The following is a 17,326-nucleotide window of genomic DNA, read 5'->3' as shown; positions in this document are numbered from 1 at the left end:
TTTCTCTTTCCTTTGCTTTCTCTTTCCTTTCCTTTCTCTTTCCTTTCCTTTCTCTTTCCTTTCCTTTCTCTTTCCTTTCCTTTCTCTTTCCTTTCCTTTCTCTTTCCTTTCCTTTCTCTTTCCTTTCCTTTCTCTTTCCTTTCCTTTCTCTTTCCTTTCTCTTCCCTTTCTCTTTCCTTTCTCTTTCCTTTCTCTTTCCTTTCTCTTTCCTTCTTTCCTGTCTTTCTTTCTGTCTTTCTGTCTGACAGAAGTTTGCTCTGTTGCCCGGGCTACAGTGCAGTGGTGCCATCTCGGCTCACTGCAAGCTCCACCTCCCAGGTTCACGCTATTCTCCTGCCTCAGCCTCCGGAGTAGCTGGGACTACAGGCACCTGCCACCATGCCTGGCTAATTTTTTGTATTTTTTTTTTTTAAAGTAGAGATGGGGTTTCACCGTGTTAGCCAGGATGGTCTTGATCTCCTGACCTTGTCATCCACCCGCTTCGGCCTCCCAAAGTGCTGGGATACAGGTGTGAACCACCGTGCCCGGCCTGCACCAGATCTCTTTCTACAAAATTTTAAGTCAGTGAAATATAAATGAAAACTTAGTATATTTACCATGACTGACATCAGTGTTTTTGAGGGTAAAACAGTGTTTCTTTTTTTTCTTTTTTGTCTAATTAGAATTCTTGTTTTTTTCTGTCCTTAAGGTTTTTCTCCACTCCTAGGAATGTTCCCTAAGGTTTTGATATAATTCAGGAATTTGTATTTAGGGAAAGGCACCTGAACCAAGTTACAAGAATTTTTAGAACATTGGAAGCCCTGGGGAAGACGTCTCACCCATTGCCGGTCGGACAGAGCCAACGTGGGGGCTTCTAAACATGCATGAACTAACAGTCTCCATCAGCTCTGAATTCACCTCTGAGCTTAGCAATGTAAGCTTGTATTATATACGACTTCGTTTCTTCGTGAAACGATCATTGTAATTTTGATGTACTCGGAAAACTTAGCAGGCTTAAATATTTATTAATATTAATAAAATAAATGGAGTAATAATGGACTGGATTTTAAAGGATCTAGAATTTGACTGTTTTTCAAAACATGATAAATACAGAAAAACCTTTAACAAAATAATAACAGTATTAATAATAATAATAATAATAATAATGATGTTATGTTTCCTGGGCTAAATTTAGAAAACTTTTGAGTATGAGCAAATATGGAAAACATATTTATATCAAAGGAGGACCTAGAAGCACACTACTAAAACTTGCCAAATTCAACTTCTATTTTTGTTGTAGTTTGGTAATTAGCTATTTTAGAAAAAAAAAAAAAGTGCTTCAATAGGGAATTAAGATTTTCAGGATTTTGAAGCCCTGGGAAATAATTACATCCAGTGCTATTTAGGTAGAACAAAAAAGTCAAATCACTTACCTGGAGTAAATCCAAAAAAGTGAAACCATTTTAAAAATTACCTTTTTAAAATTTCTAAATTAACGTTATTTAGGCATATACATTATATTCTGCATAGCTTTTTTTTTCAAATTATTATTATTTTTGTTTTTTTTTGAGATTGAGTCTCACTCTGTCGCCCAGACTGGAGTGCAGTGGCGTGATCTTGGCTCATGGCAACCTCTGCCTCCCAAGTTCACGTGATTCCCCTGCCTCAGCCTCCCAAGTAGCTGGGATTACGGGCATCTGCCACCATGCCTGGCTAATTTTTTTATTTTTAGTAGAGACGGGGTTTCACCATGTTGGCCAGGCTGGTCTCGAACTCCTTACCTTGGGTTATCCACCCGCCTCAGCCTCCCAAAGTGCTGGGATTAATTACAGGCGTGAGCCACCATGCCCTGCCCAAATTATCTTTAATAAAGAATTAGAGAGACACAAGACACCGGGCCTACTGCGGGAGCATGAGGGAGGCCGTGCATTATGTTCCAAGGCATCTGTGAACCCATGGAGTAGACACCATGAGCAAAGCTCACCCTCCCGAGTTGAAAAAGTTTATGGACAAGAAGTTGTCATTGAAATTAAATGGTGGCAGGCATGTCCAAGGAATGTTGCAGGCATTTGATCCCTTTATGAGTCTTGTGGTGGATGAATGCATGGAGATGGCGACTGGTGAGCAACAGAACAATATTGGAATGGTGGTAATATGAGGAAATAGTATCATCATGTTAGAAGCATTGGAACGAGTATAAATAATGGCTGTTTTGCAGAGAAACCCATGTCGTCTCTTCATAGGGTCTATTTTACTATGATGTAAAAATTAGGTCGTGTACATTTTCATAGTATACTTTTTGTTAAACTTTTGTAATAGTCAAAAAAATTAGATATACTAAAAAATACCAAATATTTAATATTTTTAATACCAGTTTTCTAATCCCTTTAAAATACATAGTGAGTTTTAAGAGAATGGGTTCCAGGGTTCTAGACTTTGAGTTCTCAACCTTATGTTCTTAAATTGGCAAAAGTACCCCCCAAATAAAACAAGATAAAACTTTGACCGAACACAATGGATCTTGCCTATAGTCCCACCACTTTGGGAGGCCAAGGCAGGAGGATCACTTGAGCCAAAGAGTTAGAGATCAGCCTGGGCAACATAGTGAGATGCCATCTCTACAAAAAATACAAAAATTAGCTGGGTGAGGTGTTACAGGCCTGTATTCTGAGCTATTCAGGAGGCTGAGGTTGGAGGATGGATTGCTTAAGCCTGGGAGGCAGAGGTTGCAGTGAACCAAGATTGCACCACTGCACTTCAGCCCGGGTGACAGAATGAGACAGACCCTGTCTCAGAGGAGGAAAAAAAAAAACCCAAACTTTCAACATTATAATTTAAAAAGATGTTTTAGGCTTAATTTAGAAGTTTACATCGTTCAACAGAAGCAGAGTTTATTTTCAGAGGAATATTTGGGTGCAAACTGTCAAAATTTTCTGAACTTAATGTTTACTTCTGAAACTGCTTCCTCAGGTTCGTTTTATAAGCTTTGTCTTTTTACAGGCCTTCAGTTTTAGCTTTGTCATGGGTTGATCAGCTGTCCTGGTGTTCCTGGGACTGAGGAGTTTCTTGGGATGTGGGACTCTCAGTGCTAAAACTAGGGATATTTCAGGCAAACTAGAATGAAAGAATGAGTTAAGATGGGTCATGTTCCGATAAACCCATCAGTCGTTGGAAGTATCATAAGTTGAAAATGCATGTAATACACCAAACCTACAGAACCTCATCTCTCAGCCTAGCCTACTTGAAATGTACTCAGAACAATATACATTACGCTGGCTAATGTAATCAGCCTACAGTTGGGCTGAATCATCTAACACAAAGCCTGTTGTATAATGAAGTGTTGAATATCTGTGTCATTTACCAAATACTGTCTTGAAAGTGAAAAACAGTGGCTATGTAGCTATGTGAAGTATGGTTTGTGTATTGTATTGTACCATAATAAAGTGGAAAAGTCCTAAGTCAGCCCATCGTAAGTAGGGGACTGAAGTAGAGGACTGACTGTAGTCAATCACCCTAGTCTTCTTGAACCTCAAAAAGCAAAATCCATCAGTTTGAATTTAGACCCACATGTCTAGCCTTTAATTTCTTTTCTTTCTTTTCTTTCTTTTTTTTTTTTTTGGAGCTGAAGTCTTGCTCTGTTGCCCAGGCTGGAGTGCAGTGGTGCAATCTCAGCTCACTGCAACCTCCACCTCCCGGGTTCAAGTGATTCTTCTGCCTCAGGCTTCCGAGTAGTTGGGACTACAGCCTTGCGCCACCACGTCTGGCTAGTTTTTGTATTTTTAGTAGAGGTGGGGTTTCACAAGGCTGGTCTTGAACTCCTGACCTGAAGTGATCCGCCTGCCTCAGCCTTCCAAAGTGCTGGGATTGCAGGCATGAGCCACCTTGCCCGGCCTACCCTTTAAATTTGATTAAGGTGCTTTGATTAGTTCATTTCCTTGGGAGGCAGAAGTGTTTACAAAGAAAGGGGCCCCAGGATAGGCTGTGTCCATGTGGTTTCAGGACGTGGGCACCGCTCTCTGGGTGGGCTGGCGAGGGCATTTTTTGCTGCCCAGCTCTCAGGTTTCCCAGGCTTGCTACTTGTTTTCTAATCCAGGCAGCAGAAACACCACTTGTGTCCATGATTTTCATGCTGGATCTAAGATGTTGAGGCAGCAAATTCTTATTCTGACTAATTTAACAGTCTTTCGGTTTAGCCTGTGCTTGGGGCTGTGCTTAGAATTTTGATAAAAATGGTTGTATCTGGGTCATTTGGAAAGCAATTAGGCTGTCTGGAAAATAGACCATATAATAGAACAGGTGGTTATTAAACCACCAGGCCAAGTGGAGACCATGACTTCTCTTTGATTTAGATGCAAAGACTACTATAGAGGTTGACACACAAAGATTTGTAATTTGTAATTTAAGAAAATAATTGTTCAGGGAGCAGAAACCAGAAAGTAATATATGAGTATTTTGTCTTGAACTGCATTTTCTTCTTTCTAAAAGCATGGAACTCTTTAATTCCCCTCCCACAGCTCTTAAGGCTGTCAGATGTAGTGGGAATGGTGCCTGGGCCCTGAGATGCGTAGGTTATACACCATACAACTCAGGGGCCAGGCACCATTCACGTCACATTTATCCTAGATTTGTCTTGAAGGGGTGCTTTTCCTAACCCACATGAGAATTTCCCCGGGCTAGTGGCAGCCAGCATGACTGCCTCGCCAACCCCTCTAGCAAGGACACTTAGAGGAAAACATGAAGGAAATCACATTTTTCTTCTCCTAACATTTTCTAGACTTCTTCACATCAGACCTTTGGATGTCTGACCTGAGGACAATCGATACGTTTTTCTAGAGTTTTTAACACGCAGCAGCATAGTGGCTTAGAGTGCAGACTGAGGAGTCAGTACTATAATTTTCTAGCTGTATAATCCTGGGCGAGTTGCCGCTCTGTGCCTCAGTTTCCCCATCTGTAAAGTGGGGGCAGCACCTTCCTCATTGGGCTGTTGGGGAGGTTAAATGGGTTAATACTGTAAAGTACTTAGAATGGGGCCTGACGCATTGTATGTAAATGTTACCAGCCTCGTTCAGCTTTGCCTCTGACACTGGGCTGATGCTCCCTTGGGTCTGGCAACACGGCATCGGAGATGCTGATTAAAACTTGAGACACATGAAGAAACCATGACTATTCCCATGACCCTGTGAGAAGAAGACTGGGCAGATAATTTCATTGTCTTCTGCCGGGTTTCACTTCCTGCTGTCTCAACTGCACCCCTTAACGTTGGTGTGCGGTTGTCTCTTTCTGTGCCAGCCGCTCCCATGAGAGGAGCCCCTCATTGCCGGGACTTTAGTGGCTCAGGGCGGTGCCCCATGAGCGCTCCAGTTAAGCCAACAGATGGGTACTTCGAGGCTGGAGGCACTGCCTCTCCAGGGCAGTATCTGCCCTCTGTGGATGTCCGAATTCTTGCGGGTGGGCTCAGCGAGGCAGTGCTCTCCACGTGCCCCGCTCTGGTCTCAAAAGCTAGAGAAATGCTCTGGAAGGATATTGAACACCTGTGTGGGGCTCTGTGGTTCAGGTTAGGTTACTCCTTTAGGTCATTTCTCTCTGGAAAGAGCAGAGATGGCTCCAACACTGTACAAGCCTGCAGTCCTCCTAAGGCTAAAAGACACAAGGTGGTACCCGTGTCATGGTGGTGGCAGTCTAAAGATTAGTGTTTGTGTGTGTGTGTCTGTGTGTACATGTGCAGGTGTGCAACGCTTGCTTTGTGTGTGTGGCATTTCTCTTTCCTAATCAAATTTAGGCAACCTGTTGGGGCTTCAGAATAGTGTATCTAGGTTGGGAGTATCTCACAGGGAGTGGGTCACACTGGGCTTGCAGCAGACCCCATACCACCCACTGGTGAAACTTGAGCAAAGCTCTAAGAATACAGAGCGTAGGAGCAGTGCTTTATTCAGTTAACTTCACCACCACCAGTGAATGTCTGAGTTGTTCTCATTTTAAGGATCAGTATGAAGGTTTGTGGGGTTGTGGACACATTCAGGGTTGGACGGGGGTTCATATTAGTGAGCCAACTGGGTATCTTTATTCACAGAAGAGGCAAAATTAGCAAATAACCCCATCAAAATCATCCTGACAGTTGTTCTCACCAAGGTTGCTATCACCTCTATAATTACGAAAATGTGGTATGAGGTAGGCTTGGGAATCTGGACACCTTTTAAGAACTGTTGGAACAACCTTCTCAGTTAAGTAAAGAAACTACTTACCAGAAAACATGTGGAGGACACTGGGGTGATAACTCATGGTCATTTCCGATAAGCTACTTCTGGGGCCAGAATCTCTGCTGAATCTCAGCTTCCTGATTTAATGAAGACAAGGAAATGAAACCATCCTGCCGACTGTTTGTGCTTTTAATAGGCAGAGTTTTCAGAAAGAGAAGACAGTTAAATTGGTTTTCGTTTTTGCCCCTTTCATTTTTGCTGCTTCCGTCCTGCAGATTGAGGCCTTTGAAAGGAAGGGGAAGAGGAAATGTTTTCTTGCTTAGTGAGTAGGATGCACCTTTCCCCTGAGGAAGATTCCCTGTGTGTGCTTGTATGTAAATGTACATACTCTCTTACTGTCCTCTTTTTCCTCCTCACAAATGTAAACCTGTGTGTGCTTCGTATTAATACCTGGCCTTTCCATGAGACTGCGAAGTCTGGAGGGAGAGGCCAGGCCCGTGCTCCTGGCCGCTGTGACTGAGGACCTGGTGGAGGCCCCTCACTGAGCCCTGTCCCCTGAGTGGAGGTGAAAGGTAGACAAGGAAGACCCCACAGTTGGAGAGCCTGCCATGGACAGGTCGCCCATTGTTTCACCTGGGTCTGGTTCAGCGTTTCCTGGGAGGTGGGGGAAGCTGATGCTGTGACGTAGTCCTGGGGCAAGCTTGGAAGGTGCTCTGGGCTTGTCAGTTGACAGTGTGTCCTTAGGGATATGGGCGGCAATGCGATGTCCTGCTTGCAAGGAAGGAGATGTTTCAGACTTACCGTTGACTGAAACAGGGAGACAAGTGCTCTCTCCTGGAAACAGGGCAGATTCGGGATCAGTCACTAACACTAAGGCCCAGGTTCAGTCCACTCCTGGACCTTTGAGGGTCTAGTGTGTAAAGGGTACAGGAGCCCCTTTGCTAGGTGCACTGGCCTGAGAGCTTCAAGGGGATTTGCCAATGGGATTGGGCCACAATCTTTATTACTTTTTCCCTAGTCCTCATGGTCTAAGTTTTGTTTTCATCTTTCTTTTCTCATCTTTGTGTGGAGTTAACTTTTAATCAGGGAAAGGGAATACATCAAGCTATTGATGAATGAATCACTGGAGAAAACAGTGAAGTGGGATTTTTATTTCAGGGTGTCTTAGGTGGCAGTGCCGGGTGGGCAACAGGTGGGGGTGTCCCTTGTCTTCCATTGTCTCAGAGACTGACATCAGCCTCTGCCTAATCAAACAGCATTTTTATGTGTTTTTCATGAACAGTGGTGGATGGAGATGGGTGGGGGACTAGCAGCTCTTCATGCTGGAGGGATGCCTCTGCCCTCAGACAGCCTATGACCAGGCACGGGTCACATTGCTGCCCAGGACTTGCCCTCTATGGTATTTGAATGTCATGTAGCAGCGCTGTGTATTTCAGTGGCTGTGTCTAGGCAGCCCAAAAGCCACCGAATCCCTCTTGTCCACTCTGCAGCCGACATTCACTCAGCATCCTGGAAAAGTGCCCATTGGGGCAGGAGCTTCTCTTGCTCATGTGGACATGAAGGTAAGTCCTTCTTGGACAGGCAGCATCAAATCATGCTGTTTGTTCTGTGGCCAGGAGGTATTGAGTCAGCTGTTCCTGCTTTTAAATGATGTGGGCTTAAGGAAGAGGGAGGGAGGAATGATGGAAAGAAAGGAAGTGAGGAGGGAATGAAAGAAGGAGAGGGAGGGAGAAGGGAGGGAGAGAAATGGAAGAAGGGAGAGGAAGGGAAGGAGGGAGAGGAAGGGAAAGAGGGAGAGAAAGGGAAGGAGGGAGAGGAAAGGAAGGAGGGAGGAAGAGAGGGAGAGAAAAGGAAGGGAGAGGAAGGGAAGGAGGGAGAGGAAGGGAAGGAGGGAGAGGAAGGGAAGGAGGGAGGAAGAGAGGGAGAGAAAGGGAAGAAGGGAGAGGAAGGGAAGGCGGGAGAGGAAGGGAAAGAGGGAGAGGAAGGGAAGGAGGGAGAGGAAGGGAAGGAAGGAGGGAGGAAGAGAGGGAGAGAAAGGGAAGAAGGGAGAGGAAGGGAAGGAGGGAGAGGAAGGGAAGGAGAGAGGAAGAGAGGGAGAGGAAAGGGAAGAAGGGAGAGGAAGGGAAGGAGGGAGAGGAAAGGAGGGAGGAAGAGAGGAGAGAGAAAGGGAAGAAGGGAGAGGAGGGAAGGCGGGAGAGGAAGGGAAAGAGGGAGAGGAAGGGAAGGAGGGAGAGGAAGGGAAGGAGGGAGGAAGAGAGGGAGAGAAAGGGAAGAAGGGAGAGGAAGGGAAGGAGGGAGAGGAAGGGAAGGAGAGAGGAAGAGAGGGAGAGAAAGGGAAGAAGGGAGAGGAAGGGAAGGAGGGAGAGGAAGGGAAGGAGAGAGGAAGAGAGGGAGAGAAAGGGAAAAAGAAGAGGGAGAGGAAGGGAAGGGAGGAGGGAGGAAGAGAGGGAGAGAAAGGGAAGAAGGGAGAGGAAGGGAAGGAGGGAGAGGAAGGGAAGAAGGGAGGAAGGGAAGGAGGGAGAGGAAGGGAAAGAGGGAGAGGAAGGGAAGGAGGGAGGAAGAGAGGGAGAGAAAGGGAAGAAGGGAGAGGAAGGGAAGGTGGGAGAGGAAGGGAAAGAGGGAGAGGAAGGGAAGGAGGGAGGAAGAGAGGGAGAGAAAGGGAAGAAGGGAGAGGAAGGGAAGGCGGGAGAGGAAGGGAAAGAGGGAGAGGAAGGGAAGGAGGGAGAGGAAGGGAAGGAGGGAGGAAGAGAGGGAGAGAAAGGGAAGACGGGAGAGGAAGGGAAGGAGGGAGAGAAAGGGAAGGAGAGAGGAAGAGAGGGAGAGAAAGGGAAGAAGGGAGAGGAAGGGAAGGAGGGAGGAAGAGAGGGAGAGAAAGGGAAGAAGGGAGAGGAAGGGAAGGGAGGAGGGAGGAAGAGAGGGAGAGAAAGGGAAGAAGGGAGAGGAAGGGAAGGGAGGAGGGAGGAAGAGAGGGAGAGAAAGGGAAGAAGGGAGAGGAAGGGAAGGAGGGAGAGGAAGGGAAGAAGGGAGAGGAAGGGAAGAAGGGAGGAAGGGAAGGAGGGAGAGGAAGGGGAGGGAGGGAGGAGGAAGCCCCATGGCTTTCCTGTAAATGGCAGCTGCCCTGATGCCTGTGAAGGGCACACCAAGAGTCTGGCTGGAAAGTTGTCAGCCCGGAAACTGTGGCCCAAGTTCGTGGTGAAGTGAGGAGTTACTTTCTCTCCTTGACCACTGGAGCAGGACGGACTCTGCCTGCTACGCATCCCAGGAAGAAGACTTTCCTTCTCAGTGCCTTGGTTTGCGCTTCAGGGAAGCCACTGACACCTTCATTGCCTGTTTTCCTGAATTACACAGCTAGAGCTCCCTGTCTCAGTGTCCGAGAAAACCAAGGGTCCCCAAATGCAGAAACCAGGGCTAAGAATGTGTGTTTTACAGACAGGAGACAGCCAGCCTGTTTGAGTGGAGGCTTTTTTGGAAATCCCACTTTCCCAGTGAGTCACAGTAAACACAGACAGCACACTGCTTCCCTGTCACCAGGGCCAGGGCTGTCCTGGGCTCAGAGTGAATTAGACCAGCTTGGCTTTTGTGTTCGCCATTCTAGCGTTTCTTTCCCTGCTTGGTTGGCACCACATGTGCACACACATATCCACATGCCTTTGCACACATGTACACTTTCTTATTTGCTGACCCTGGCAGCCCTGCCATCCCTGGGCTGCCAGGCAGATTTTCTGATCTGGAGCTTATCCGGCCCAGACATTGGAAACACCAAGCAACTGGCGGCCGGTAAGACTTACCCCATCAACCGAGGCTTACGAAATAATAGACTTACCTTAATAATGCCTAGTGGCAAGGTTTCCAGGAGTGGGGGACAGCCTGGGGCTGTTTGTAGGGGCTGAAGGAAATGTTTACTGAGGGGATCCTGATGCAGTGGCCACTGTGACAGCCAGTCAGGGGGTCTTGTCCCCATTTTAAAGAGCAATAAACTGCAGAGCTGAGAGGACCACAAACCCTTGTGCAGCCGGGGTTTCTGCAGGGGTCTCTGTAGCTCAGAGCCTCTAGGCCTTATCACCTCCTGTGTATTGGAGCCTTCCTTGGGCCCTCAGCACAGCCCACACCTGCCAGGGCCAATCCAACCATGTAGGCTGGCCAGGGCGGTGAGCCTCTGAACAATGTGTGGGTGGTGCCACCAGTCCTTGTCCTCACCAGGAATCCAATCGGTCATTCCGCAATTCCCCAGGCTAGGCCACAGCTGGCTGTGCTCCTAACATCCCTGCACTGACCAGCAGGTCACCAGTACCTCTGGGAGCCTGACTGCGGCAGCCGTGTCTGAGTGATGACTGCCAGAAAGTTCTGGTTTGTAATTCAGACATGCAAGACGTGCTGCTTTGAGGACAGTGGGCTGCACTGCTGTTGTCCTTTCTAATAGTGAAAGGTCAGAGCAGGACCCATCCAGGGGCAGTGACCTGTGCTGAGCTCCTTGGCTGTGCTGGATTTGACCAGAACGCTCTGCGGTCAGGGGTTTTGCCTTTCAGCTCGAGCTGCAGGGAGACCCTCTCTGTCCTGCTGTTTCCCCAGATTCTGCCCACACGGCATCCCCATGTGCTCTCTACCTGGGTGAGCTGTGTGGGGTCAGCTCACCATGTAGGCTGCCTCGGGAAGGAGGGAGAGCCTTGTGCTGGCGGGGCACTCGTTTCCATTTGGCTTCATCAGAGACTTTCTGACACGTACCTACTGCCAGATCCTGTGTAATAGCCGTAACACGCCGCGCGGCTTGCGGCTGAAGTTCCTTACAAAAGCCAGGTTGGGGAATCCATAAAGTGTAGGCTTCTCTGGCCTTCATGGGTCTGATGAAGGGGTTTCCTGGCCGTGAGGAGCACCCAGACCTGCAGCTGCTGCTGGCTCCTGAGCAGCTGGCTCTTAAGTGTGCAGAGGGCTGGCTCTGACAGCTGAGCCTACCCAAGGCCCCCTGAGACTAACATCCAGAGCTGGGGCATCCTACATACCTGCCTGCAAGGGGAGGCTGGAACTCCAGGCTACTCTGTTGTGATTTCTCCTGGGTTGTGTGACAGTGAGGCATGGGCTGTCGTGGGCCTATTGGTGGACTAGAGTCCTTGATTTTCCTTCTGTGCAAAGTCAGGGCTCTCCGGGGCCCTTCATGCCTTAACATCCCAAGGAGCTTGTTTTGTTATTTTCTTCCACAATGTCCTGCAGTTACCATGTTTGGGTGGTGTGTTATTTATGGAGACGTTGGTGACAGGGAGACCGCGATGTAACTTGAATTGTGATAATGTCTATACTTGCTCTCACGTCCTACGGAGGAAGAATTTGTTTTTCTTGATTTGGTTCCTTTCACTACTTTTGCTTCATGGAGGCTTAACATAGATGCATGTGGAGGGAGCTTTATTCAGACAAGTTTCCTTGACGTCTCTGGGAGGTCTCTGTTTGCCCGGCTTCAAGAGCGTCTGGTGTTTGGACAGCCTCTGGGCCAGGCACTGTGGGGATGGCTCTAGAAACTGTCAGTCATGCGTGTGCTACGCCGTGCACAACAGGGGCTCTGCAGACGACGTCCATGTCCTCAGGTGCCCAGGGGCTTTCTCTGCTTAGGTTCTCTTTTCTCCCCTGGCCAGAGAGATCTTTTCCAAGTAGTAATTGTAATTTTTCTTGGTGGAGGGCTATTTGTGATATTTATCTCAACCCTGGGAATACCTTTTTGAGAGCAGAGAGGCTCTCTGGGATCTTTTCATTTTCTAAATTCTCAGTGCATTTAGGGAATAAATGCATTCCTGAGGCTTTCCTGGCGGTTGTTGATAAGCCTGCAGTGTGCTAGTGACATTTGGCAGCCCTGTGATTTACTTTCCTCTCCCTAGTGGAAAACCATGCAAACTGACGCCTAAACCCAAGGTGCCATGCACAGTCACTGCTGACCTCAAGTGCTAGGCAAGGCCCAGGTGAGGTGAGTGAGGGGTACCTGTGACCCAGGGTCAGGGAGCTGCATGTGCCCTACCCGGAACCACCAAAGCGGGAGAGTAGCTGCAGTTGGCTTGAGTGGGTTCTGGGCCAGAGAAAGGTGGAGAAAGCATCTAGAAAGCATCTGCCTCCCAGTGGCTGTATCTGGGTTTTAATTCCAGCTCCATACTTACCCTCTGTGGAACTTGGCACTTTTGCTTGTAGGGTGGGCACAGGGACACCTTGGTCATAGGCAAGAGGGCTCCCGATCTTGTATGTGGAGTGCCTGATGCAGGATCTGACTGGGCAGGTGGCCCATGGCTGAGAACTGAGAGGCTGTCCAGGGCCAACAGATGCCCATGGGAGAAGCGGCCTGCAGAGGGTGAAGAGAAGACTTGCAATCTTATGGCCTGATACTGTGCACGGGCAATCCAGGGACAGAACGCACCGAAGCTTCCGGTGACCCTAGCGTGTGTCTGAACCAAGTTCCTAAGTGCATGTTTCCAGGGGAGGGACTTCTTCCTCCCCTATAGAGAGGAATGGAAGGTAAATGGACCAAGCCAGGCAGGCAGGTGACTTCGGAACCCCATCCTGCCTCTGCTGTGAGAGGAAGGCCACTCTGTTTACAAGCCAGTGAGGCTGGTCTGTTTGAGGTGTTCTCAGCCCCGTGTGCCCTTCTCTGGATGGAGAGCCTTTCCCTCCCTTTAGAGGAAGCTGTGTCTGCAGGAAGGAGGTCAGTAGCATGAAGACTTGACCTGAAGTGGCTTACATGGGTCCCTTTCTACCAAGACGCCCAGTGGGGGCCCAACAGCGGGGGCCATGAGCTAGCCTTCTGTTGTGTGGACACATCAACATTTCTGGCTCTGTCACACATATATGGTCAGGGCCCTTTGTAGTTGCATAGGTGTAAAGCGAGAGCCCTGGTTGATGGCTCTTCCTGTCATGCAGAACAAAGCAATGATGTGGAGGTGATTGTCCTCTCCCCAGGGCTCCAGGAAGCCTTGATCCTCACACTGTGCTGAATGGCACACAGCAGGAGCTCTAGTTAATCACGAAGACTGCATTTTGTTTGTTTTCATTGTAATTACAGCAGAGCAGTAAAATGTGCAGTCTGTGAAGCTGGACAGGCAGAGGTCAAGAATGTTTGCGTCTTGGCTTTGGAGGTGTCAGACGTGTGTGAAATATGCTCAGCTGACCCATGCACACATACGTGCATGCCTCCCACCTGTGTGTGCAGTAGCCAGGCACCTCCCATCTCCCAGGGACAAACACAAACAAGTGCATTTGAAGGGAAGGGTGTGCCCAGAAAGATGTGGCATGGGGCTGCAGGTGGTGTTCAGGGTTCATTGAGACTCTGATGGCTGTGTGCTGGCCAGGCCCCCCGTGATGACAGGTAAAGCTTAGGACTCTTGTTGAATTGGCTCTTGTTGAATTGGGTGTGTATTTAAAATTTGGCTCATTGAGAATCAGTGTCATCGGCGGGCATTTCAGGCCTTTATCATGGATTTATACAGTGTTTGGGAGGTGGGTCACCCTACTGGTCAGCCTCCCCACCCCTTCACTTACAGTAGGGAAACTGAGGCTTGCCTTTGTATTTTATTAATTGGGCTGTCTGCTGATACGAGACATTTTGATGCATTAAGTGTGGTGTGTATTAAGATCTTTACTGGATGTGTAGCATTCCACTTCATTACATCAGAGGAAGGGCCACAGAGCTCTTTAAAACCAGGTGCCCAAGAGTGGCCAGAGCAGGAGACAGGTCGGTGGCCCAGCTGCTGATGCATGAGCCCCGACGGTGCCAGCAAGCATGAGCAAGCCCACAGGTGCCCCTCGGCCTCGGGGCAGGAAAGCCCTGGGAAATGCTTATTATGACAGTGCTGGGGTCTTTCCTGTTATGGTTACAGTTGTGTTTGTCTAACAGTCTTATTTAAAGAAGACCAGCGTCATGATTCTGCATATAGCCATCTGAGGCTTGAAAGCTCAGAGAGAAACCAGTTGTCTAAGTGGTTTTGTAAATGGGAGAGAGAAATGTTTCGAGTAACCACAATGGAAAACACCAGAAGGGTGGTGCTTTCACTGTACCCGGGGGCGGCCATGCTGACTGCAGGAGCTTTGGGGTTACTGCCTTCAAACCCTGCTTTTGATGCCCTGGGAGCCTCTCATGGCACCTGTGGGGTACCCGAGAGCCCATAGGACAGTGTCTGGAGGCCCCACTCTCTACAGCCAGGTAAACCTACCCAGACCCTTTCCTTGCGGCCTCATTCTTCAAAGGTTTTCTTGTTTTATTATTTTATGTAACTGTGTTTCCTTTAAAGAAGCTGAGAAATGAAAGAGCAATTATATGTCTTCAGTTTTTGTGATATTAACCTTATTTTGAATTTCTGGTTTTCCTCATTTGTGTTGGTGTATTCAAGTCATTATCAGGAGATAATTCTTTACCCCCAAACAGCTTTGTTCTCACTCACCTCCTTGGTTCCATTATTTGAAAATATATTACATTTATGTATGTATTGGGCCCAATGATACAATTATATTTACATTTGTATACAGTACTTTCTTATTTATTTATTTATTTTTGTGAGACAGAGTCTCACTCAGTCGCCCAGGCTGGAGTGCAGTAGCATCATCTTGGCTCACTGCAACCTCCGCCTCCCGGGTTCCAGCAATTCTTCTGTCTCAGCCTCCCATGTAGCTGGGATTACAGGTGCCCACCACCACATCCGGCTCGTTTTTTGTATTTTTAGTGGAGACGGGGTTTCACCATGTTGGCCAGGCTGGTCTTGAACTCCTGACCTTAGGTAATTCACCCACCTCAGCCTCCCAAAGGGCTGGGGTTGTAGGCGTGAGCCACAGCGCCCAGCCGCAATCACTTTGTTAAATGAGTTAAGAGACGCAGAGACGGCCGGGTGTGGTGGCTCACACCTGTAACCCCAGCCCTTTGGGAGGCCGAGGTGGGCAGATCATGAGATCAGAAGATCGAGACAATCCTGGCTAACACCTGGCTAACACGGTGAAACCCCGTCTCTACTAAAAATACAAAAAAATTAGCCGAGCGTGGTGGCGGGTGCCTGTAGTCCCAGCTACACGGGAGGCTGAGGCAGGAGACTGACGTGAACCCGGGAGGCGGAGCTTGCAGTGAGCCGAGATTGCACCACTGCACTCCAGCCTGGGCGACAGAGACTCGTCTCCAAAAAAAAAAAAGAGGGGGTCAGAGACATGTGCATTCGTACTATCTTTTATAATGACCCAGTTACCTTTACCAGTGCTCTTTGTCATTTTATGTTGATTTAAATTATTATCTGTGTTCACTTGATTTCAGCCCAAAAAAGCTTTCCTTGATACTTTCTATAAGGTGGATAGATCAGTAGCATCAAATTTTCCCAGTTTTTGTATATCTGGAATGTGTTTATTTTGTCTTTGTTTTTGATAGCTAGCTTTCCTGGTTGTAAAATTCTTGGTTGACAGCCTTGAACCAAATAAGTCATGAAGTAGTAGCTAGAATATGGAGACTTTAAAATGCCCTCTGTGGATTAGGGGGCTGATGCATAGCAAGATTGATTCTCTCAGTTTTATTCCTAGGGAGCCAGGTAGAGAATTTGCTTCTAGGAGGTGGATTTTCATTCCTTGAGCAAAGCCAAAAGATGAACTTAGCGTATTCTGCCAGGACAGCCCATCAGTGGAGAGACTGTGCTATTAATAGAAAGGAATGTGAGCTGGACATGTCAGTCCCTGGTCAGGACACTCCAGAAGCCCTACATGGTTTGCAAAGCCATCTGGGATGTTTCAGCTCCTCCCTGTCTTTAAGCTGCAGATCTCAGTCTGTGGGTGTTACCTGTCCACCTCCCCAGGATCCACCTCGAGTCTGTGGGTGCCCCCCATCCACGTCCACAGGATCCACCCCGAGTCTGTGTGTGCTCCCTGTCCACCTCCCTGTATGTCCTGCTAGGTTTCTTACCCTTAGAGGTGCTCGGTAGATAGAAGGTGGCAGAATGAATCAAGTCTCAGGGCCAAAACCACACTTTTTGTAAGATCTCAAGGCACGATTTAAAACCATGTGCATGAGCTGACAGTTGGAAGTCGGGAGGTAAGGAGTCTAGGTGGAAGTGAATTTTACAACAGAGATAATAACAGCCCCTCCCACTGAGCCCAGTAGATGCCAGATGTTTCCGTAAAGGCTTTCTCTGTATCCTTAGCCAGTGCCATTCCCAGGCCCACCAGGTGGGCATCTCATTCTCCTGAGGGCGGCAGAGCCTGGGCATCGCCTACCGTGCATGCCGGACCCTCCTGAGGCTTTCTGGAGTGTGCTGTTTTCCACTTGCTGTTGGACAGACATCTTAAACATCCTCATGTTTTCCAGACATCTCAGTCTGCCTTCCTAGCACAATTGTTCTTGTAAGAAATGTAGGATTTTGTGGTGGTGGGGGGACTAGAGAACATGCATCAGGGATAGCCCCATGCTCTGTCTTAGAGGCATCATCTGCCTGGGGAACCTGGCGGGCTCTTGTGGACCGCAGTCTAATTGACCTGCTCCCTGCAGAGTGAGTGGGCTGCTTAGACTCTGCCCCCTGAGGCTTTGCCAAATTGGATGGTGTTTTATTTTGTTGTTGTTTTTTTCCTTGTTATTTAAGAAGGAACATTGAAAAGAGCCAGGAGGGTTCCTAGTGGAAAGGAAGGCAGGGAGAAGAACAGCTACCCATTAGGATTAAAGGGCCAAGGCAGGACAAGGCCAAGGGAGCTTGGAGGGCAGCTCGTGGGCTGTGTTCGCCAATGCTGGAGATGGGTGAGATGCGGAAAACAAGCAACATACTGCAAAATGGAAGAAAAACTGACCTTTCCTGTTACCCTTTCTCCTCACAGTTTATCAGATGGTGGAAGGAAACACTATAATTCTAGAAATAAGCCCCATCCTGACAGTGAGCCCCCACCTCCCAGTGTGGAAATAAGCCACTCAGGGCAGTGGCACCCTGCTGCCCACACTTAGGCTGCTATAGGCCAGTGTAGGCTGGGGTCCCTGCAAGCCCAGGTCTCCTTCAGGGCAGGTGTGGCTCTTCCTCTCCCCGATGACTCAGAAAGCCCCCCAGGGGCCTGCATGGGTCCTGCCAGGTGGCCAATGCTGAAACAGAATGTGTCTTTGATTTGGGTTGAAGTTACAGCTACAGGTCATCTGATTATAGTCAGAAGCTCTGAAAGGAAGTTACAGGGTTTTTAGC

General features: G+C 48.2%; 2 protein-coding genes across 2 annotated transcripts in view; both read left to right on the top strand.

Annotated features, from left to right (window-relative positions):
- The window catches only part of SH3RF3 (SH3 domain containing ring finger 3), a 376,001-nt gene that overhangs the window by 119,810 nt on the left and 238,865 nt on the right, over nt 1–17,326 (top strand). The gene's annotated exons all lie outside the window — the stretch shown is intronic.
- On the top strand, nt 178–7,400 carry LOC126933440 (small nuclear ribonucleoprotein G-like). Its single transcript, XM_050753151.1, has one exon. The coding sequence runs from the start codon at nt 1,949–1,951 to the stop codon at nt 2,135–2,137; it is 189 nt and encodes a 62-aa protein (XP_050609108.1). The 5' UTR covers nt 178–1,948; the 3' UTR covers nt 2,138–7,400.

The sequence above is a fragment of the Macaca thibetana genome, chromosome 13 (assembly GCF_024542745.1).
Source record: "Macaca thibetana thibetana isolate TM-01 chromosome 13, ASM2454274v1, whole genome shotgun sequence".
NCBI classification, from domain to species: Eukaryota; Metazoa; Chordata; class Mammalia; order Primates; family Cercopithecidae; genus Macaca; species Macaca thibetana.
Note: the sequence above shows the minus strand (reverse complement) of the source record. Positions and strands in the feature narration are given on the sequence as shown.